Raw genomic sequence first — 24,012 nt, 5'->3', positions numbered from 1 at the left:
TGACGGGCCTGTATTATGGTGTGGTATTCTATGTTGCAATCCAGCCCCTCTTTAAGTGAGGAACAATCTTGAGACCATTCTTGTCTTCCTAAATTCATGCTCCTACTTCAATTCTGTTCAATGCCTGCAGCTTAATTTTAAATGTTGCCAGGATTTTAAAACTATTCATGCTTTTTTTTTTCTAACTTTCTCTTCTCTCAAAGGTACAGACCTTTGGGGAATTAAGTGGCTTGCTGTTGACTTGAGTTCATGTGGAGCAGCCGGTGTTGGACTGGGATAGACAAAGGTTAAAAATCACAACAGCAGGTTATCGTCCAACAGGTTTATTTGGAAGTACAAGCTTTCAGAGCGCTGCTCTTTCTTCTTCAGGTACTTGAGTTCAGATATTTGGAGGTGGACAAGATATTTGAATGCATTATATATTCTAGGTAGTTCCAATCCTATTAGCGGATATCTACCTATGTAATTTTTTTTAACATGGGTTGGTGGAACATATTGTCTTAATCTGGTTCACTAATCCCCCTTTTTGGGGCAGGGAGTCTGCCTTCCTTACCTGGTCTCGCCTACACGTGCCTCTAGGCCCACAGCAACGTGGCTGCCCCTTAAGTGCCCTCAGCAATAAATGCCAACCTAGCCAGCAATGCCCATGTTCCATGGATGAAAGAACTAAGGTGGTCAGTTATTGCTAGGGGTGTTGACATGGCTTGCTTTAACTAATTGTCCAATTCAGGTTCCATTCCAGTCGAAATACTCTTTGGAAAATGATCCCCACAAATCAACATGCTCAGAGCAGAAATAGTGATTCAGTAGCAAAATAATGAACTAATCTACTTCCCTAGAGGAGGGAGTAAAATCATGAGACTCCAATTCCACAAATGATCATATCTGACTTTCTGGTAGCCCAATCAGAACTCTTTTCAGTTTCAAGTTTGGCGTTCCTGATGCGGAAATCAATGTGGACACGAGACTCCATTAAGCGAGACCGTTTATTTTGAGAGATGAAGGTTGGTGTAGGAACCACAAGAATGGCCATGCGTGGGGAAGAGGCATGGTCGAAGTGAGGTCAGGTCCATGACTTATAGAATTCAAATAGTTACGATGGTCCTGAACAAGCATGTGGATCATATGAGAAACAGCTGGTTGAGTTCCCACTGACTGTAGTAAAAGGCTCGGACCCAAGTGTAATGGGGTGAAATTGGTTGAGAAAGATTCACCTAGGTTGGGTCACAATTTTTTGACTTAGAAAATGGCTGCCTGAGTGAAGTCCTAATTAAATATCCAGACCTTTTTTTTTCCCCAAGAAGGTCTAGGTACTATTAAAGGCGCCCCAATGCCTTATTTTCACCATGGACATCCAGTCCCTGTACACCTCCATCCCCCATCACGAAGGACTCAAAGCCCTCCGCTTCTTTCTTTCCCGCCGTACCAACCAGTACCCTTCCACTGACACCCTTTCCTGAAGAAGGGCTTATGCCCGAAACGTCGATTCTCCTGTTCCCTGGATGCTGCCTGACCTGCTGCGCTTTTCCAGCAACACATTTCCAGCTACTATTAAAGGAGCCAAGGCCAACTTTAACCTACTGCGAATCCTCTTACAAGGATGCCTTCCTTGAAGAAGCTCTCTTCCTCCCTCTACAAGGATTAAGTTGGATGCTGCCTGACCTACTGCGCTTTTCCAGCAACACATTTTCACCTTGCATGTTGACCAGGAAGCAATTGTGATTTTTGCAAGGCCTGCTCAGTTCCATTAACCTTTTACGAGCGAAAGTAGAGGCAGAAATCAGGAGGCTGGGAAACAAAGGAATCTTCAAATCAGTCCAGTTTGTGGAATGGACAGCACAGATTTGTGAAACCCAACAGATTGGTTCACCTTTGCGGGGACTTTGAACAAACAGGTCAACCACTTTTTCTTTTCAGCTGGATAAAAACTCAATCCCTTGCTTAGAGGATTTATGTGTAAAGATGGCTGGAGGGTTGTTCTTCACAAAGCTGGACAAAAGCCATGTGTACCTGCAGTTGCAGTTAGAACAGGATTCTTAGAAGAATGCTACAATTACTAACTATAAGGATTTGTACCAATATGAGACTGTCATTTTGCAGGATTGTCATCCTGTACCACCTTTCAGTGGAAGATCGGGTGATCAAAGGTATCCCAGAGCTTGGGTCTTTCCTTGGGCTGGTGAATTATTACGGAAAGTTCATACATCATCTGGCCTCCATTCTGGCACCTTTTGCATGGACTCTCAAATAAGGGTCAGCTGTGGAAATGGTTGTGTAGGTAAGCCGTAGCTTTTCAGGGAAGTAAAGAAACAGCTATCCTCCTCGATGGTGTTGGCACACCGATTCCAAGTGAGATCTGTTAACATACGATGCCTTCCTGTATGGCGTTGGGGTAGTATTAACTCATGGGGTGGCCTAATGGAGAGGAACACCCAATAGCAAATGCATGCAGGACTTTGGCTCGTGCAGTGCATAAATATGCCCAGATGGCGAAGGAAGGTTTGGCGATCACATTTGGAGTCAGGAAATTCTACCAATACCTGTTTTTACAGGTGTAAATTCGTACATAATAATAACAGGCCACAAACTCCTACTTTGTCTACTCTGAGGATGAGGCCGTGCTGCCCGTGGCTTCAGGCTAAATTTAGAGGTCAGCTCTAATTCTAAGTGCTTATAAATTACGAATCAGAACACCATCTGTGAGGAAATGAGTGAGTGAGTGTGCTGAGCTACCTCCTGGCGGATCCAGTGGCCGTACCACTGGTGGTGTAAGAGTCCGTAAAGATTTAACATTTTTACAATTGCAGCTGACGATATCAGACTCTGGAGAAAGTTTCAGTCCTGGCAAAACTCTCCTCTCTAGCGGCTGGCATCCTGTCACCAAGTTTCCCTTTATTTACACGTGGACGGTCCTTGACACTGATCTGGCTTGCTCAGCCAGCTGAGTGAGCAGGATGTCTGACGCTCCTGTTTTGTATCTGTCAGGACTCCCTGATTAGGCCAGATTCCTAGCCCAATCTGGGAACTCTGGAGGGCCACCTGGCTGACCTTGTTACAATTGATACAAAGCTGCTCCTTTAAAGAAAGGTTCAGTTAGGAATTTTCTGTGGGGAAGCCATCAGTTCCTTTATTGGAAAGGGAAGATGGCATTTAACCTCAAGCCTGATCTATTATGGCTGACTTTGTACATTTCATTTTGACCATCAACATAGGTTCCTTATCCTGTCATAGTCTTGTGAGCACTAAAAGTCACTTGTTTGTATTTTCAAATAACCTCCAGTTTAAAAAAAATCACTTAAATATTGTGCAGTCTTTAAATTTTGAGAGAACTATTTTAAGATAATTACAGATGAAGAAAGTAATTTTAAGCCCACACAGTTTGTCCACCTGGAACTCAACCACTAAGCATTCAATTGCTCTCAGACCATTTGAAAATTTTTGCCTCCACCACCCTTGTCTATTCCATGTCAGTTGTCCTTTTTTTCTTTTTAAAAAAAAACATCTTGATGTCAATCCTTGACTTTAGCCTTTTGAGTTTTCGCCTGGGGCCAAGTCCTACAATCACCACTTAATTCGAGATTTGGAAATGCCGGTGTTGGACTGGGGTGTACAAAGTTAAAAATCACACCGCCAGGTTGTAGTCCAACCGGTTTAATTGGAAGCACACTAGCTTTCGGAGTGACGCTCCTTCATCAGGTGATAGTGGAGGGCTCGATCGTAACACAGAATTTATAGCAAAAATTTGCAGTGTGATGTAACTGAAATTATACATTGAAAAATTGATTGTCTGTTAAGCCTAACAAATGAAAGGCTTAACAGACAATCAATTTTTCAATGTATAATTTCAGTTACATCACACTGCAAATTTTTGCTATAAATTCTGTGTTACGATCGAGCCCTCCACTATCACCTGATGAAGGAGCATCGCTCCGAAAGCTAGTGTGCTTCCAATTAAACCGGTGGGACTATAACCTGGTGTTGTGATTTTTAACTTAATTCAAGGTAGTGTTCCAGCTTTGTAACATCTCTCTGTTCACTTGCAATAAAATAACTGGCTTATTCGGGCTGAGGTAAAGTTCCATGTAGTGTTGAACTCACTTGAGCAGTTGTCATATGGGTAAACTAGGCAGTAACTATTGGTAGTCTACTCAATTAGTTCTTGGGATGACAGCATAGAATGGGCCTATAATCTCAAATTTAGAAAAATGAGTGGTGATGTCATTTTTTTTTGTATAAAAATTGGGAGGGCTGGATGGAGTATATGTCTCAGATTTAAGAAATTGATCATTCAGGACTGAAAGTTCTTCACTTGGTTGTGAATCTTTTGGAATTCTCTATCCAAGGGCTGTGGATGCTCAGTTGTTGACTATCTTTGCACGTTCTCCCCGTGTCTGCATGGGTTTCCTCCCAAGGTCCAAAGATGTGCAGGTCCGGTGGATTATGTTACGAAATGGTGGTGAACCTCTCTGTTAATTAAACCAAGTGCCTAGAAAAGCTCACCTCATCTCATAATCTTAAAATGAGCGTCGGAGAACTCCCAAATCCCACTAGTTAAAGAAAATAACATCAATTTATTTTTTAACTCTCTCAAGTGAACATTAAATAGCAACTATTCACAACTCCAAGCCCCCCTTTCTCTTAACTGCTTATTATCTGCCTTAACTCTATAACAATATGCTGCTCCAATAAACACTCTAATAAAATTACATCAACTTAATTTCAAAATTGCACAGCTGCTATCATCTTTGGTGTCTGTCTGTCTTCTGGCTGAAGATCTTCCTGTGTTGTCATCTTATTACTGCAAATATGTTTCCTATATTCCTAATTTCTTGGGTCTGTCTCTATGGCAGTTGTTCCCTGCAATCTTCAAAATGTCCGCCCTCTTATATCCCCAACATTGGATAGTCTGTGGTTCAATGTTGGTGAAACAATAAAATCAAACCTCTCTATTGGGTCTTAGTATCCTGGGACACAATTTAAACTGGTTGAATTCGAATTGTTGTCAAAACAGCAACCAACTCCAGTATCTATTTCACAGCCACTTGTTATGTATTGTCAATTTTCCAGTACACTTTGGGACTGCCATCTAGTCATATACACAGATGTTTGTAATCTCTTGGTTTAGAACAGCATTCACACTCCAGTACAGTACATGCCTTCAACTTCATAATGATTAGCCATTGGTAAATGTGGCGATAGGATAGTCTTTGGGGGGATTGTGCTGACTCAGTGGGCAGAATGGTCTGCTTCCACACTGTTGGGATTCTATGATCTTCAACACAGATCTAAGGGAGTTAAGGGGAAATGGGAATAGTGTGAGAAAAGTGGAACCAAGGTTAAAAATCCATCCAGGATCTTTCTGAATGACACAGCAGACTTCCGGGGCCACTCATTTCTTTTGTTAGTGTCTTTGTCTTATGAACCGTTTTGGCAGTCCTGGCATCTGTTCACTTGCAGCAAGGTGGCAGCGGTCACCTTGGCTGATTCGTCTTGGGTTTTTTTCCCCACAAAAGGTGTACGTATGACCACATGAACTAAGAACAGCAGTAGGCATCTCTGCCCCCTTTTTTTTTTTTAAGATGCCACACCATGCAAAATAAAAAGCTGACTCCACATTCCCTGATAACCTTTTCACCTCGTGGTTCCTCAAACTTCCTCTGCCTTTCAAAATATTTCAAGACTTTTTTTTTTCTTTTTGTTACTAAGATGATTAAAGCAGAGAGTTCCAAAGACTTACTGCCCTCAAATGTGCCTTGGTTTAAATGGGCAGCATCACCTTTTTTAGTTTGAAACAGTGACTCCTACTTCTAGACATCACTACCCCCCACCCTGTCGAGTCAAATCTTTCCTTTTGTAAGATAACCCAACCAATCCGGATAAGACTCTGATAAATCATCTCTTGATCTACTTCCAATACATTTTACAGTCCTCCTTCTTATGTAACAGAGACCAATACTGTAAACAGCCCTTATTATCTGTGAGGAATGGGACACCGACCTCTTGTGGATAACAAATTTGGATAACATTCAAACAGCTACCCCTGTCTATCGTGAAGCACTGTGTAGGGCCTGTCCATTATGTTGTAGACCAAGCCAAACCCCCTCCAAAATATATTCAGAAGATCGTCTAGACCCAACTTTTTTCTTATTTTAAACCCAAGTGTAAGGTGTTGTATTCCAGATGCAATTCAATTGGTCAAACTACTGTTGAGCAAAACACACACTATTTCCTCCCACATTCCAAAAAATGTGCAGGTTGGGTGAATTGGCCATGCTAAATTGCCCGTAGTGTTAGGTGTGGGGAATGGGTCGGGTGGGTTGTGCTTCAGCGGGTCGGTGTGGACTTGTTGGGCCGAAGGGCCTGTTTCCACACTAGGTAATCTAATCTAAGTAATTGTCTTAACTGTAACTATCAATGTTTAATGAACTAATCGATACATTAACTAAGTGTTCCAATATAGTAACACTCTATAGACACACCCTTGGCAAAAGGCAAGTTCAGTGTATTTAAAAAAAGCTGACTCTCAGTTCTCCAGTCCGGGGAGCGGGTAACAGAACAGCGTGAGAGGACAGTAGCAGGGAGCGATGTACTGCAGCTTCCACCCAGCTTCGTGACTCCAGCAACTGCTACTATAATACAAAAACTAAAAATCCTGGTTCTGTGGGAGCTTGACCCCACCCATTTCAGGCAATTTGGGTAGCACTGCCAAGCCAGCATTTATTGCCTGTTTCAGAGAACACCTCTGGGATACCCGCACCAACCGCCCCATGGCTGAACAGTTTAACTCCCCCCTCCCACTCCGCCAAGGACATGCAGGTCTTTGGCCTCCTCCATCGCCAGACCATGGCAACACGACGTCTGGAGGAAGAGCGCCTCATCTTCCGCCTAGGAACCCTTCAACCACAAGGGATGAATGCAGATTTCTCCCAGCTTCCTCATTTCCCCTCCCCCCCCCCACCTTATCTCCAGGTGTCAACCCTTGAACTCAGCACCGCCTTCTTGACCTGCAATCTTCTTCCTGACTCTCCGCCCCCATCCCCTCCGGCCTATCGCCCTCACCTTAACCTCCTTCCACCTATTGCATTCCCAATGCCCCTCCCCCATGTCCCTCCTCCCTACCTTTTTTATCTTAGCCTGCTTGGCACACCCTCCTCATTCCTGAAGAAGGGCTTATACCCGAAATGTCGATTCTCCTGCTCCTTGGATGCTGCCTGACCTGCTGTGCTTTTCCAGCAACACATTTTTTCCGGCTCTGATCTCCAGCATCTGCAGTCCTCACTTTCTCCTAACTAAAGCATAATCTACTTTTAAAGACTCCATTCCTGTCCAGCTCCCTGCTACTAATGTACAACTCAGATTTTTGAAGGCAATAAGTCCGAGTAGTGTTCACAACTTGTGCATTTTTTTAAAAACATAATTGTTCACCTCAATCTTACCTGCAAAAGGGAGGGAAAAAAAGTGAGCAGAAAATGTATGGCTGTGACTTGTTCTGATCTCCATGTTTCAATACTCAATTCTGTTCTCATTGGATGATACGCCAATACAATGGTGAAACTTGCACCTGGTCAGTCTACATGTGACAATGCTAATGTCTCTCTTTTATCCCTTGCAACATCCCCAGTAGTTAGGAAGTTGCAACTTGATCAAATTGTACACTTGTGACTACAACTGTACAAGGTGCTAGTGAGACTTGTGCATGAACCATAAAGCTAGTGCATTAGGGTAGCAGGTAACCAGGAAAGCTAATGGAATATTGGTCCTTATTTCAAGAGGGTTGGTGTATGAGGTAGGGACAACTGTACAAGGTGCTGGTGAGACCACATCTGGAGTACTGTCAACAGTTCTGGTCCCTTATTTACAGAAAGATGTCATTTCATTAGAGACAGTTCAGAGAAGGTTCACTAGGATGATCCCTGGTGTGGAGGGATTGCCTTATGAGCAAAGGCTGAACAGGTTGGGACTTTTACTTGTTGGTATTTAGAAGAATGAGAGGTGATCTCATTGAAACGTAAGATTATTAAGGAGCTTGACAGGGTGAATGCTGAGAAGATGTTTCCCCTCTAGCATAGTATCCAAATAAAGGGACGTCAATTTAAGACTGAGATGAGGAATTTCTTCTGAGGGTTTAGAGTCTTTGGAATTCCTTGGCACAGAAAGCTGTGGGGGCAGAGTCCTTGTGTATATTTTAAGGCTGAGATATTCTTGATCAGTTGGGGAGTCGAGGGTTACAGGGAAAGGGGAGGAAAATGGACATGAAGAATGTTGGATCGGCCATGTTCCTGTTCCTATTTCTTATGGTCTCACTGGTCTTCTAACAGAAGATTCGGTCCCCACTGACTGTTGTTTGAGTGACAACTGAGTTTTCTGCCTAAGCATCTCAAGTCAAAAATATGCAGTTGCTGTTCACAATGTTAAATTTGTCACTTTTTTGTTTTGATCACCTCTTTTGAATTAACACTTGCTATTGTAAATTGCTATGTCAACATTTCTTTGTCACAATGCCATGGCAGTTTCTGTCTACTAGGTGGGTCTGAGTGGGTTTCAAGAGGTACCCATTATATCTCCCTCTTGTAGAATAACTTATTTTCATCAACTGATTGGGGGGGAAACTAAAGTGTAGTGATGTTACGAAAAAGTGACTATATTTTTGTTCAATTTCAAACTTAACTTTATTTACTCTCTCTTCCATTTCCTTTTTCTTCTCCTCTTTCCCCCCAGCTCCCTTTTTTTTTTGTAGGAACATCCCATCTTTTTCTTCACGAGCATCAGCAACGTATTTGTCCATGTTGGCTGCTACCTGTGGAAGAGTCGGACCAGTTGGACCAACCTCTGCAGACGTTCCTCCACTTCAATATGATACTTCTATGGAGTCCACTTCAGGAATGTTCCAGTTTTGGAGCAATGAAGCATTTGGAGGCTCTCGCACAATGTCGTTCGGTCCTCCAAAGGCTCAGTATTCCTGTGGAACAGCACCATCAGCTTTAGGTTCACGTGAACTCCCCCTGACCCCTCCAGCAGAATCAGTCTACACGTTTGAGCTGTCTTCCGTGAAGATTTTGACTAGTTCGGTTCCTGCAAGTTCTGCTTATTCTTGCCCCGATGCTGGTAATGGAATTGTTCCAAACTTCTCCAACTTCATTCCCAGTTCTTCTGCTTTGCAGTCTAGGCATGTATCTCCAAGTCATGCTGATGAAATCCCTTGGTGGAGCATGCAACAGCCCAATCCCCTCAATCTTAACCATCTCCAATTTGGAAGAGCCTTGATTCCAGGCCATCAAACCCAGTTGCCAACTGCACTTCAGAGCTCTTCCAAGAGCCTTATAAACTGTTCCAGGCGTTGTAGGCGATGTAGGTGCCCCAACTGCCAGTCTCCCAACAGCAGCATGGAACAGGGGAAGAAGAAACAGCATATCTGCCATATTCCTGGCTGCGGGAAAGTCTATGGAAAGACTTCCCACCTGAAGGCTCACCTGCGATGGCATGCTGGGGAACGCCCCTTTGTTTGCAACTGGCTCCTTTGTGGGAAAAGTTTCACTAGGTCTGATGAGTTACAGAGACATCTACGGACACATACTGGGGAAAAGCGCTTCTGCTGTCAGGAATGTGGCAAAAGGTTCATGAGGAGTGATCACCTCTCCAAACACACCAAAACCCACCAAAACAAACTGCTGAAGCACATGATGACTCTGGAGAACATCAAGAAGGAATAAGGAAAAGCAGCTTCCCTGATGGCTCTGGCACACGTGCAGTTCATGTGCTGCTGAGCCATGCAGTGCAGGCAGTTCTGAAGTTGGATCCCTGCTCTGTGTTGAGTTGGCTGATCTCAGCCAGGGTGGCAATAAGGGATACTGTGTTTAGCTTAGTGTCCCTGGGCTAGGGAAGGGACAAATCAGCCAGAATTCCCACTCAACCACTGAATATTGAACTTTTTTGCTGTGGAGTTACACATGAATGTTGGACAGGCTGTGCCCATGAAACCTTAAATTGGTCACCTATTCAACAGAAAAAGTGGGGTGGGGAAAGATACTGATTTGAGACCTACTGAAGTAGGAAGCATGAAGGACAAAAACAGTATTTTGTGGAAACAAAAGGGATAAACGAGGAGGCAATTCAAGTATTTTGGACTGAAGGAGAAATCTGGTTGATAGTGGTCTTAAAATAACATCGGTTGGTAGTATATTTCTAAACCATTCTGTATTAGAAACCGCATGATGTGATGACTCTGAGAATGGTTGAAAGTGATCTACGAATTGACAATAGATCTATTTTGAACATTCAAAATCCTAAATTATGGACCACTCTTCTTCTTCTGGCAGAACTCTACATTGTGCACATTGAAAGTGGCAACTTTTGATCATCGTTGTCTTGTCTCTTTAAAAAAGATAATCTCTGACTTGCAGCTATGGGCAATGTTCCCGGGAACTGATTTTCAGGGACAGCATTGACTGCTGTTGTGTAGGCTTGTACGCTGCTTTCCTTTTAAGACTGAAGTCATTAATGTTAGAAATTGACTTGATTCCATATCTTGTGTTTGAACCATCCAAAGGTCTTAAGGAATGTGCCAAATATGATATGTAAATAAAAAGTTCCATGACAGAACAGTTTCCAGAATGATCTGATTTATTGCTCAGCAGGAAAGTACATTCGTAAGCTTGGGGGAGAGGCTTCAAGTCTGTTTCCTTGGTATCTACAATTTGAAAATGCAGTTGGTAAGATCAGGATGGAAATCGAGGAATTCAGTCTCCTGCTTGAGGTCAGCAGGCAGTGTTGAGGCCAGGAGTAGCTTGAGTGCAAGTAGAAAAGTGTCTGTGTTGATTTTGATATCTTTAGGAATGGAAGTGAAGGATTGGTGAAGAGAGGGTGAGAATCTCCTGAATTGTTATGGAGCAGGAGGCGGCCATTCGGCCCATCATGTCTGCACGGGTGCTTCAAATGACCAAATGCTATCCTCCAGTCCTTTCCCCACAACCCTGTACATTTGAAGATTGATTTAAATAGAAATAATGCGCTCTCATTCTCAAACCAGCCTGTACCACACTCCAGCAATGCATTCAGACCTGAAGTACTCATTGTATGAATTTTCTTTTTGCTGACTTCCTACATTTTGCAAATAATTTGAAATCTTTGCTGCTTTTTTTTTGCATCTTCTTTGTTTAGGAGCAGTTGGTCATACGCTCCATTTCAAGAGTCCTCACTATTTTAAAAGCTATTAAATCACCATATATCCTTCGATCATAAGGAAAATGTCTCCAATCTGTCTTCCAAACTCATAAGTTTCTCAGTCATTAGAGTCCTAGAGATGTACAGCATGGAAACAGACCCTTCGGTCCAACCCGTCCATGCTGACCAGATATCCCAATCCAATCTAGTCCCACCTGCCAGCATCCGGCCCATATCCCTCCAAAACCCTTCCTGTTTATATACCCATCCAAATGCCTTTTAAATGTTGTAATTGTACCAGCCTCCACCACTTCCTCTGGCAGCTCATTCCATACACGCACCATTCTCTGTGTGAAAAACATTGCCCCTTGGGTCTCTTTTATATCTTTTCCCCCCTCACCCTAAACCTATGCCCTCTACTTCTGGACTACCTCACCTCCGGGAAAAGACTTTGTCTATTTATCCTATCCATGCCCCTCAAGTTTTCATAAACCTCTATCAGGTCACCCCTCCACCTCTGCTCCAGGGAAAACAGCCCCAGCCTGTTCAGCCTCTCCCTGTAGCTCAAATCCTGGCAACATCCTTGTAAATCTTTTCTAAACCCTTTCAAGTTTCACAACATCTTTCCGATAGGAAGGAGACCAGAATTGCATTCAATATTCCAACAGTGGCCTAACCAATGTCCTGTACAGCCGCAACATGACCTCCCAACTCCTGTACTCAATATTCTGACCAATAAAGGAAAGCATACCAAATGCCGCCATCACTATCCTATCTACCTGCGACTCCACTTTCAAGGAGCTATGAACCTGCACTCCAAGGTATCTTTGTTCAGCAACACTCCCTAGGACCTTACCATTAAGTGTATAAGTCCTGCTAAGATTTGCTTTCCCAAAATGCAGCACCTCGCATTTATCTGAATTAAACTCCATTTGTCACTTCTCAGCCCATTGGCCCATCTGGTCAAGATCCTGTTGTTCGCTGTCCACTACACCTCCAATTTTGGTGTCATCTGCAAACTTACTAACAGTACCTCTTTTATGCTCTCATCCAAATCATTTATATAAATAACAAAGTAGAGGACCCAGTACAGATCCTTGTGGCACTCCACTGGTCACAGGCCTCCAGTCTGAAAAACAACTAACCATTCTGTAAAATCTATCTATACCTTTTCCAATGTGTTCACAACCACACTATAGTGTGATGCCCAGCATTGTACATTATACTCCCAGCTCAGGTCGTGTCTTGTGTGGATCCCTGATCTTGTGTTCCATTGATTAAAGCCTATGATACTGTATGCTGTATTCATGATTCTCTCCACTAGTATTGCCATTTTTAATGACCTTTGTGCACATACACCAAGGTTTCAGTTCCTTTAGCATTATTCCTTTAATCTATCCTCTTGGCTAGCCCTGGGCTCCGTCTAGTGACCTATGCGCACTCTATAGCAAGTATATCCTGCCTTTTGATAGGGAGACCAAAAATTGGCCGATTTTGGTGCAGCATAGTCACTCAGTGATTAACAATGCTGCCCCTCAGCACCAGGAACCTGGGTTTGATTCCACCCTTGGGTGATTTTGCAAACTCCAGACAAGCATTCTCCCTGTGTCTAAGTGGATTTCCTTCAGGTGCTCTGATTTCTGCCCACAATCGAAGATGTGTGGGTTCGGTGGATTGACCGTGCTGAATTGCCCACAGTGTCCACTGATGCGCAGGTTAGTGGGTTAGCCATAGGAAATGCAGGGGGATAGGACAGTGGGTGGGTTTGAGTGGGATGCTTTTTGGAGGGTTGGTGTCGACTTGGAGGGGGGGGGGGGGAGCCAATCAGCCCACCCACACTCGGGGATTCTGAACTGATATTAGAGTTCCCTCTTGTTTGATCTGATCTGATCTGTTCCATTCCATATTTAAGTACTTGATTCACCTGGAAAGTGTCAAAACAATTTAGAAGTATGAATGCAGCATAGTGAAAATAAGGGTGCTGCATTCAGGAAGTGATTCCTTGGTTTTCTCAGCTGAGCTAAACCAGTATTAGCACTCCTTTTCTCCCCATCATACTTCCACACGGGCTGGCTGTATGTTGAAACAAATACGAAAAGTTCAGCTTTACAAGGATACATTCCTTGCAATGACTCCAATCCTTTTGATGTTTTTAATGACAGTGGATAACTTAGAAGTAATTCCTGAGACTATTTATCTACATGCCTGCTCCCCCATATAACTAAAATCAGTTTAAGTTAAACACCGATTACAAAGTATTCTTTCATAAAGAAGATGTTTCTAAATATTATAGTCAAGTATTTTTTTAATGATTTTTGTCCAAAGTATGTAATCAAGTGCGAACTTTCTCCTATTTGCCTTCCATTCTGTCATTGAGTGTAGCTGAATGGGAGAAGTTCTGCCTCCGAGACCCAGTTAAGTATCAGCCAAAATGTTTGTGCTCAGGTCTCTGAAGTGGGACTCGAACCTGTGAGTACCTGACTTGGATATAAATTAATTTATTCAAGGCAAATTATAAGATGCCAACTTGGCTTGCAGCATAGGCAGCTGGAGCCCATTTTTAAACGATCACCATTTGCAATCTGAACAGGAGTAGGCCCTTTGGCCCCTTTTTAGCCTGCTCCACAAGTCGATTCCTGACATTCCTCATGTCCACTCCTGCCCTTTCTCCTATAAGCCTTGTGTATGCACAAGGGCTCTGCCCTCGATTGGTTGTGGCAAGGAGTTCCAAAGACCCTCAACCCTCAAGAAATTCCTCCTCCTCCTCTCAATTTTAAATTGGCATCCCTTTATTCTGAGACTGTATGTCCTTGGTCTTGGTTTCCCCCCATTAGGGGGAACATCCACTCTAATGTGATGCTTTAAAACTCCAATTTACAAGAGGCCAGAATTGGAGGAGCACAGACATCTGAATGTTTCCTGGGGCTGGAAGTGATTACAGATAGGGAACGACAAGGCTGTGGAAAGGTGAGAATGTCCATATCGAGGTGTTGCCTAACTTGAAATCAAATAGGTCAGCAAGCATAGGGATGATGAATGAACGGGACTTAGTACGAGTATAGACATTTATGATATTAATATTAGTGATGTTATTCTGTCTAGTACAAGACATTTATGACATTAATATTAGTGATGTTATTCTGTCTAGTACGAGTATAGACATTTATGACATTTAATATTAGTGATGTTATTCTGTCACTTTTTTTTTTCCCCCATCCCTACTAAGTTGGAGTAGGGATGGGAAGGATCTTGGAGGGGGGGTAATGCCCACAGCACATCAGGTTCACATTCTCCGAAACTGGAGTCACAGGTAGATAGGGCAGTGAAGAAGGTTTTTGGCAGACTGGCCTTCATCAGGGTACTTAGGATTGAAGTTGGGAAGTTATGTTGCAGTTGTTGTACGGGATATTAATGAGGCTGCACTTTGAGTATTGTGTTCAGTTTTGGTCACCTTGTTATTGGAAGGATGTTATTAAACTGGAAAGAAGATGGAAGAAATGTAAAAGGATGTTGCCTGGATGTGGTCTGAGTTAAAAGGAGAGAGGCTGGACAAGGTAGGACTTTTTTTTTCTTTTAGTGTAGGAGACGGAGGGGTGGGGGGAGGAGATCATGAGAGACATGGATAGAGTGAATGCACTCAGTTGTTTTCCCAGGGTTGGGGAATTGAGGATTAGAGGAGAAAGAATAAAAGGGAACCTGAGAGGCAACCATTTTACACAAGAGTGGTACACATGTGGAATGAGCTGCTAATGGAAGTGGTTGAGGCAGAAACATTAACAATATTTAAATGGCATCTGGACAAATACGTGGATAGGAAAGGTTTAGCAGAATATGGGCCAAGTGCAGGGAAATGGGTTAGCGTTGATTTGAGGTTTTGGTCGGCTTGGGCCAAAGGGCCTGTCTCCGTGCTGTAGGAATCTGTCACATCCTTCTCACTTTGCCATATGGGTGAGGTCATGACCATTGTTCCAGTAATGGATCCAAATCTTTGAAATGTGCCTGTATTGGATGTTTTGGGAAGGACAAGCTGATCACATCATCTCCACGGAGCAGGTTTGTTTTGTGTTTTTAAAAAAAAAAAATCCCCAAAACGTCAAACTCCGCATCATTGTGTTTACCTTCAATGTATTAACAGCAAAGAGGGCCACTCAGTCCTTCAAAACTGCAATCTCATTCAATAAAATCATTGCTTATCTGTCTGTTCTGAAATCCACCTTTCTGTCTACCCCCAATAATCTTTGATTCTATTGTCTACCAAGAATCCTTTTAAACATATTCAATGATCTTTCTTCCACCACCTGAGGCAGACAGTTTGAAAGTTACATAGCCCTCTGCAGTTTAAAAAATTCCATAGATTCAATCCCCTCAGAAGAAGTTCTTCCCTATCTGTGTTAAATGGGTGACCCCTTATTCTGCGATTGTACCCTCTGGTCCTAGACTCTCCTATAAGAGGAAACAACTGATTTACCCTAAATCCCTTCTCATTCTTCTAAACCCCAATGACTACAAGCCCAACCTTGCTCAGCCTCTCTTCATAAGACAGCCGCTCTATACCTGGTGTCAGCCAAGTGAACCTTCTCCAGACTGCCTCCAATGTCAGTCTATCTCCCCTCATGTGGAGACTGTTACAACTTACTCAGGTAGTGCACTGGAAAGCAAGTACTGCTATTCCCAGAATTGTGACAAAAGTTTAGTTTTTAGACTAAATCTGCAAAATCCCCAAATGACCTGATTTTTAAGACCCAGGTTGGTAGAAAGGGTAAACCAGGTTTCTGTACTTAACAAGAATGACTGTTTCTTACCAGTTTTATAACTATAGCCAGGGTAGTTAGTTCACTGAGGAACCATCTCTAACTTATCCAATTCAAAGTCATAGTTTGCATTTATTGCTGAAGGAAAGGTAAATTGGTTTTCATCAGGTTTACAGTAACTTCTTGTAGAGAAGAGAGAGGGAGTTTTCTGGTTAGTTCAGACCTGCTGGTTTCTCTTCTGGTCTGACAAAGCTGCTCTTGGTCTTGTTCACAGCCCAAGCTGACAACCAATTGCATCACTGGCAGGGAGAGAACCTTTGTCATTAGTTTGGTTACTGGTCTCTAGTCAACAATCAGTTTCACTTCTAAATAGGTAAAAACAATGACTGCAGATACTAAAAACCAGATTCTGAATTAGTGGTGCTGGAAGAGCACAGCAGTTCAGGCAGCATCACTTCTAAATAGCCCTGTGTGACTGCACGTCACTAGAATCAACCACTTCACAAACCGGGTCCACCAGAGGCATCACATTCCTACTGTCTAACCATGCAGCCATCCTTGGAGAGATCCCTGGTTTTCAAAACCATTGGTTCTCGTTTCAGTCCACAGTTTTACAAAGCACAGAAAGAAAAAGTCCCAATCTTCAGGTTAAAGATAGATCTAGACAGCTACAAACTAATGAAGCCCTTGACTACAGAGAAATTGGGAAGGAGTTTAAATACTGAATTCAGAAGGCTAAAAGGAGCCATGCAATGTCTTTAGCAAACAGGGGCAAGGAAAATCCCAAGGCTTTTTATGCATATGCTAGATGAGTGGTGCTGGAAAAGCACAGCAGTTCAGGCAGCATCCTGAATATATATGCATATATTGAAAGAAAGAGTGACTAGGCAAAAGTAGGCCCCCTCAAGGATAAAGGAAGGAAGTTATGCGTGCAGCCACAGGACATGAGAGAGATTCTCCTTGGTGAATAGCAATATAAAGACATACATGACTGAGGTTGGGGATGAGTGTGTAAATACTCTACAGAATGTCAATATATTGAAGGAGGAAGTTTTGGGTATCCTAAATTGTTAAGGTAGACAGGTCCCCAGGGCCAGATGGGATCTATCCCAAGTTACTATGAGAGGCAAGGGAAGAAATAGCTGGGGCATTAGCAGATGTCTTCACATCCTCTTTGATGACAGGCAGGATTCCAGAGGACTGGAGATTAGCCAATGTTGTTTGCTTCCTTAAGAAAGGAAGCAGGGATAATCCAAAATATTATTGGGGGGGAAGCCTAACATCTGTGGTGGGGAAGCTCTTGAAAAAGATACTGAGGGACAAGATATATCATGTATTTGGAAGAAAAGGGACTAGTTAGTGACAGGCAGCATAGTTTTGTATGGGGACGGTCATGTCTCACCAACCCGATTGTCACCGCTTCAAAAAAATTCAAAGATTGATGAGGGAATGGCTGTGGATATACTTTGTGGACAAGGCATTTGATATAGTCCCACGTGGCAAATTAGTACAAAAACTAAAATCATATGGGATTTGGGCTGGACTGGCTAGATGGATACAAAACTGGCTTGGTCATCGATGGAGGATAATGGCACAAGGGTGTTTTTCAGAATGGAGACTGGTAACTAGTGGTGGTCCACAGGTATCAGTCTTAAGCCCTCTGTTAAATGATCTGGATGAAAATGTGGGTGGTCTGATTAGTAAGCTTGCAGATGACACAGTGATCGAAGTTGTTGATGGTGCTAGTGACTGTGAAAGGATACAACAGGATATAGATAGATTGGCGATTTAAGCACAAATGGCAGAAGGAGTTTAATCCAGATAAATGTGAGGTGATGCGTTTTGGAGGATCAAATTTAGGTGTGAATTATACTATAAGTGGCAGAACCCTTAGGAACATTAACACACAGATGGATCTGGGCGCGTAGGTCCATAGTTCCCTAAAAGTGGTGGCACTGGTCACTAAGGTGATTAAAGAAGGCATATGGCATGCTTGCCTTCATTGGCCAGGGCTTGGAGTACAAGAGTTGGCAAACCATGTTGCAGCTATATAAGACTCTTGCTTGGCCACATTTGGAGTATTGTGTGTAGTTTCGGTCACCATGCTCCCAGAAGGAGGTGGAAACTTTGGAGAGAGTGCAGAGAAGGTTCACCAGGATGTTGCCCGGTCTCAAGAGCATTGCCTCTGAGGAAAGGTTAAAAAGTGTAGGATTGTTTTTCACTGGAAAGACGCCAACTGAGAGGAGACCTGATAGAGGTCTACAAAATTAGGAGAGGCAGAGATAGGGTGGATAGTCAGAGACTTTTGCTAAGAGTTGAAGTTTCAATTACAAGAGGGCACAGGTTCAAGGTGAGAGGGGAAAAGTTTAAGGGAGATGTGTGAGGGAGGTTTTTCACTCAGTGGTAGGAGAGGCAGAGATAGGGTGGATAGTCAGAGACTGCCAGAAGAGATGGTGAAAGCAGGCATGTTGGCAATATTTCAAAAGCATTTGGATGGTTACATGAATAGAGGGTGAATAAAGGGATACAGACCGAATAAGGGCAGAAGGTTTGTTTTCTAGTTTAGTTTAGGGCATGATGATTGGCACAGGCTTGGAGGGCCTAAGGGCCTGTTCCTGTGCTTTGTTCTTTATGAGAACAGCTGTGGTCTTAGTGCTTTAGACAGTTTCAGCAAAATCTCCCTAATTTTACACTCTATTTCCTTTGAAATAAAGGTCAACATTCCACTGGCTTTCCCTATTCTACTGAACATGGATGCTGGTTTCTTGATTGATGGAAAAGGGCTTGCAGATCTCTCTGAACTTGCCATAGGAGCCTTTCCACATCCACCTTATAGACCCAATTCTGTAGGACGTGGAAGGATCCTTTGGGACCTTGGATGGAGGTGAGGGAGGAGGTGTGGGCGCAAGTTTTGCAATTCCTGCAGTGGCAGGGGAAGGTGCCGGGAGTGGGGTGTGGGCTGGTGGGGGGTGGGTGTGGATCTGACGAGGGATTCATGGAGGAAATAGTCTCTCTGAAATGCTGATAGGAGTGGGGAGGGAAATATATCCATACTGGTGGGGTCTGTTTGTAGGTACACCAGCACCATCTCCCACCTTTTCCTCCGCTACATTGATGACTGTATTGGTGCTACTTTGTGCTCCCATGAGGAGGTTGAACAGTTCATCAACTTCACTAACACCTTTGACTCTGAACCTCAATTTCACCTGGACCACCTACCTCCCCTTTCTGGGCCTCTCCATCTCCATTTCCATCTCTGAGGACCGACTAACCACAGACATCTACTACAACCCACAGCTACCTTGACTACACATCCTCCTACCGTGCCTCCTGTAAAAATGTCATCCCTTATTCCAATTCCTCTGCCTCCGCTGCAATTCTATCATAGAAAATTCCAGATGGCATCCTTCTTCAAAGACCACAATTTCCCCTCCCATGTGGTCGATGATGCCCTCCAGTGCATCTCCTCCACTTCCTGCACCTCTGCCCTTGAACCCCACCCTTCCTGACGCAACAAGGAGAGAATGCCCTGGTCCTCACCTACCACCCCACCAACCTCTGTACATATTGCATCATCCTCCGTCACTTCCGCCACCTACAAACAGACCCCACCACCAGGGATATATTTCCCTAACTACCCCTATCAGCATTTCGAAGAGACCATTCCCTCCGTGATTCCCTTGTCAGATCCACATTCCCCACCAGCTCTCACCCCACTCCCGGCATCTTCCCTTGCCACTGCAGGAAGTGCAAAACCTGCGCCAACATCTACCCCCCACCCAACCTCACCTCTGTCCAAGGCCCCAGAAATTTACCTGTACCTCCACTAATGTCATCTACTGTATCCGTTACACCCGATGTGGTCTCCCCTACAGCGGGGACACAGGATGCCTCCTTACAGATTGTTTCAGAGAACACCTCTGGGATACCCGCACCAACCAACCCCACCACCCCATGGCTGAACACTTCAACTCCCCCTCCCACTCCACCAAAGACATGCAGGTCCTGGGCCTCCTCCATCACTAAACCCTAACCACCTGACGCTTGGAGGAAGAACACCTCATCTTCCCCCTTGGCACTCTGCAACCACATGGGATTAATGTGGATTTCACCAATTTCCTCATTTCCCCTCCCCCCACTTTATCCCAGTTCCACACCTCCAACTCGGCACCACCCTCTTGACCTGTACATCATCTTTCCCATCTATCCGCTCCACCCTCCTCTCTGACCTGCCACCATTACTCCCCCCCCCCCTCACCCCACCCCCACCTTCATCTACCTATTGCACTCTCAGCTAACTTCCCCCCCCCCCCCCCCCCCCCCTCCCCGGCCCACAAATCTCATTCCTGATGAAGGGCTTATACCCGAAACATCGATTTTCCTGCTCCTCGGATGCTGCCTGACCTGCTGTTCTTTTCCAGCACCACACTTTCGCCTCTGACTCTCCAGCATCTGTAGTCCTCACTTGTCCTCACTGCATCTCCATCCTTGTTATGTCATCTTCACAATGTACATTCTACCTATTTTTGAGCCATCTGCAAACTTAGCCACTGTGCCTTTCATCCCCTCATCTGAATCATTGATATAAATTGTAAAAAGCAAACTGAGGCCCCAGAACAGACCCTTGAGGGGCCCCACTTGTTACATCCTGCCAATTTGAAAAAGACCTATTTTTGCGCACTCTTTGTTTTCTGCCATTGAGCCAGTCCATGTTGGTATATTATCCCCTTCACCATAAACATGCTTCTTTGAGCAACTTTATATGACAATAGACAATAGGTGCAGGAGTAGGCCATTTGGCCCTTTGAGCCAGCACCACCATTCATTATGATCATGGCTGCTCATTCACAATCAGTATCCTGTTCCTGCCTTATCCCCATAACCCTTGATTCCACTATCTTTAAGAGCTCTATCCATCTCTTTCTTGAAAGTAGCCAGAGACTTGGCCTCCAGTGCCTTCTGGGGCAGAGCATTCCATATATCCACCACTTTCTGGGTGAAGAAGTTTCTCCTCAACTCTGTTCTAAACGGCCTACCCCTTATTTTTAAACTGTGTCCTCTGGTTCTGGACTCACCCATCAGCGGAAACATGCTTCCTGCCTCCAGAGTGCCCAATTCTTTAATTATCTTATATGTCTCAATCAGATCCCCTCTCATCTTTCTAAACTCAAGTGGATACAAGCCCAGTTGCTCCAATCTTTCAACATATGATAGTCCCGCCATTCTGGGAATTGACCTTGTGAATCTACGCTGCACTCCCTCAATAGCCAGAACGTCCTTCCTCAAATTTGGAGACCAAAACTACACACAATACTCCAGGTGTGGTCTCACCAGGGCCCTATACAGCTGCAGAAGAACCTCTTTGCTCCTATACTCAATCCCTCTTATTATAAAGGCCAGCATGCCACTAGCTTTCTTCACTGCCTGCTGTGGCAGCTTGACAAATATCTTCTGGAGATCCAAATACAGTATATCAATGGGCTCCTAAATATCCACAGCACATGTTACTCCTTTAAAGAATTACAACTTGAATGAATAAAACAATAAATCGTTTAATCACAATTTCTCCTTCATAATACCACTTTCTAATTCCTCATGTCTAGTATTGCTTTGACAGCGATGACAAAAACTGTGACCTATGATAGCATTTCTCACATATCTATTTGAACATTATGTTTCTTCTAGTTGGGGAAGGAGGTGGCACTAATGTCACAATCAGACTCATGAAATATGTAAAATTATACCAATGATCCTGAAATAGAGGCCAGTACATTATCACACCCGTTTGAATGATTATCAGTTGTGCCTACTCCTCTTAGCTCTAACAGATGTGATACCAGATTATTGATATTTCACGTGGGAACCAGCAGATCACCACTCAATCTGTAGTAGAAGACCAATGTAACTTTGGAGGAAAATACGCCCTTGAGTTTTAAGGTCTGAAGCAGGGCCGCAACCTTCTGATTGCGAGACTGCAGAACTAACCTCACATTTTGGCACAATTTCAATAGAAACCAGAAACCATTTACTGAATTTTTGTCAGAGGCAAGTTATCATTCAGATGTAGCTATTAAAGCTAACAGAGCCTTTAATGCAGGAATGGTAATAGCCCTTTGCCACTCAAGGGTCAAAGCCTCAGTTCACCATGGAAACCTTACGACCCTTATAATAGTCGAAAGACCCTCATCTGAGAAGGTGCAATAGAGTTTCAGAGAAAAGGTTAATGCGACCATCCAAATTGAGAAAGGAAACAGATGACTTCTAAAGGGTTTTTTTTCTTCTTGACTTTCTGACCCATTAACCCTGGTGAGTGATTCTGTAAGGAGGAACAAAACCACACACGGTAGGGTTAAGCTCCTGTCTGAAAGTTATTGTCTGCATAATTGAGAGGTACATTCAGCTGCCTAACAGCTATCGAATGGAGTGGCAAAGTCAAATGTTAACTGGAATAGGATGCTACAAATACAGATGCAAGGTTCAAATCAGGGCCTTCGGAACTTTTATTGAGAAGGCTGCCAAAGGATTTATGCAGACTTTCATCAGTTTAATTTGATGCTTTACATTGACTCATATTTATGGGGGCTTGAGCTGAATAAAGCAGGATGGAGCATCCCATTACAAGAAGGTACTACAGGTACACAATACTTTATCTGAAATCCTTGGGGCCAGTTGTTGTTTGGAATAAATGACATTTTCACAGTGAAATAAAATTACCTAACAGAGATGCACATGTAACTAGTACGAGCGCTGAGATACAATTGACACCTGCCAGTGCTGGGCCACACCGCCACGTCACATCTGAGTGACATGGTTCGAGTGGGTGCGGAGTTGGGTTACATGATCGCACACCAAAATGATGCTCCACACTCCATGAAAAAAATTTTGGATTACAGAGCCTTTCGGATAAAGGATTGCATACCTGTACTTAGCAACGTATCGAGGTTTGTACAGCAAACCAAGATGATGTCAGTCCTGCACAGGCTCAGAATCACACCACTGAGCTTCTGCTAAAAGCAATGCTACCATACATAACTGAGGTTACCAATGATGCCACTGCTGGTATAGACGCTTAGCAGTCATTTCTCTTTTATCGATGACAGGCACTGACCAATGTAATTCCTCAAGGAAAGGGGTGAGGGTGAGCAAAACATTAACACATTGTCACAGTGTTTTGCATGAATTGAAATTTGTGGAGTGTGGAAGACAGAATATTGTCCAGGGGAGCACTGGAATTGTCAAGGTATAACAAAGGCAAGGATGAAAGGTTTCAGCAGTAAATGAACTGAGGCAGTGTTAAAGGCAGGTGATGTTACAGAGCTGTAGTCTGGTCTGTTTTTGTGATGGAGAGGATATGGGGTTGAACTCTCAGCTCAGGGCTGAATAGTAGGTGAGAGCAATTGGCTTCAACCTGAAATGGTGACTGAGGAGGAGCAGTTGCATTGTTGGCAAGGATCCAAGATGATGTTTTATGGTAATCCTCAGATTGAACTAGACACAATTCTGACAGCCAAACGTGGGTGTTAGATAAACTGTCAGACGTGAAAACTAATGTCATGTTTTTGGATGATGTCACCAAAGGGCAGCATGAAGATGAGTAATAGGAAGGGATAGATCCTTGGGGGAACATCAGAGCCAGCAGTTCAGGAGCCAGATGAGCAGTCATACCAAGTTCAGGGGAGGTGTGAAACATTTTCAACCTGGTACAGGTCTTAGAGGTTGGATGCTTTGGGCAGTGGTCATTCTCTTCTATCATCACAGAACCCCACCCTACTGCAGCAGAACAGGTATAACAACAGTCATCTAACTACAAGATAAAGCAGAGAGCAGCTGATGCTCAGTTTGAGTTCAGGTACCTTTTTTTTTATTTATTGATGGAATGTGGGCATCACATTTACTGCCCATTCCTGGTTGCCTCTTGAGAAGGTGGTGGTGAGCTGCCTTCTTGAACCAGTGCAGTCCATGTATCTGCTGCCCCTTGTCCTTCTAGGGGGTAGAGTTAGTGGGTTTGATAGTTGCTGCTGAAGGATGCTTGGCAAATGATGCTTTCCTCATTCAGTGAAGAAGAGGGAGTACATGACGCGTGCTTTTCTAAACATCTTGT

The 24,012-nt window shown here is 43.7% G+C and overlaps 1 protein-coding gene across 1 annotated transcript; it reads left to right on the top strand.

The window, feature by feature from the left end:
* The first annotated feature begins 8,924 nt into the window (after positions 1-8,924).
* On the top strand, positions 8,925-9,792 carry LOC122543430 (transcription factor Sp5-like). Its single transcript, XM_043682144.2, has one exon. The coding sequence runs from the start codon at positions 8,928-8,930 to the stop codon at positions 9,708-9,710; it is 783 nt and encodes a 260-aa protein (XP_043538079.2). The 5' UTR covers positions 8,925-8,927; the 3' UTR covers positions 9,711-9,792.
* Positions 9,793-24,012: the final 14,220 nt, after the last annotated feature.

The sequence above is a fragment of the Chiloscyllium plagiosum genome, unplaced genomic scaffold (genome assembly GCF_037043375.1).
Source record: "Chiloscyllium plagiosum isolate Xiang-an unplaced genomic scaffold, Cpla_swu_hap1 HiC_scaffold_53X, whole genome shotgun sequence".
In the NCBI taxonomy this organism is placed as follows: Eukaryota; Metazoa; Chordata; class Chondrichthyes; order Orectolobiformes; family Hemiscylliidae; genus Chiloscyllium; species Chiloscyllium plagiosum.
The sequence above is the reverse complement of the archived record's forward strand: the minus strand, read 5'-3'. Positions and strand labels throughout refer to the sequence as shown.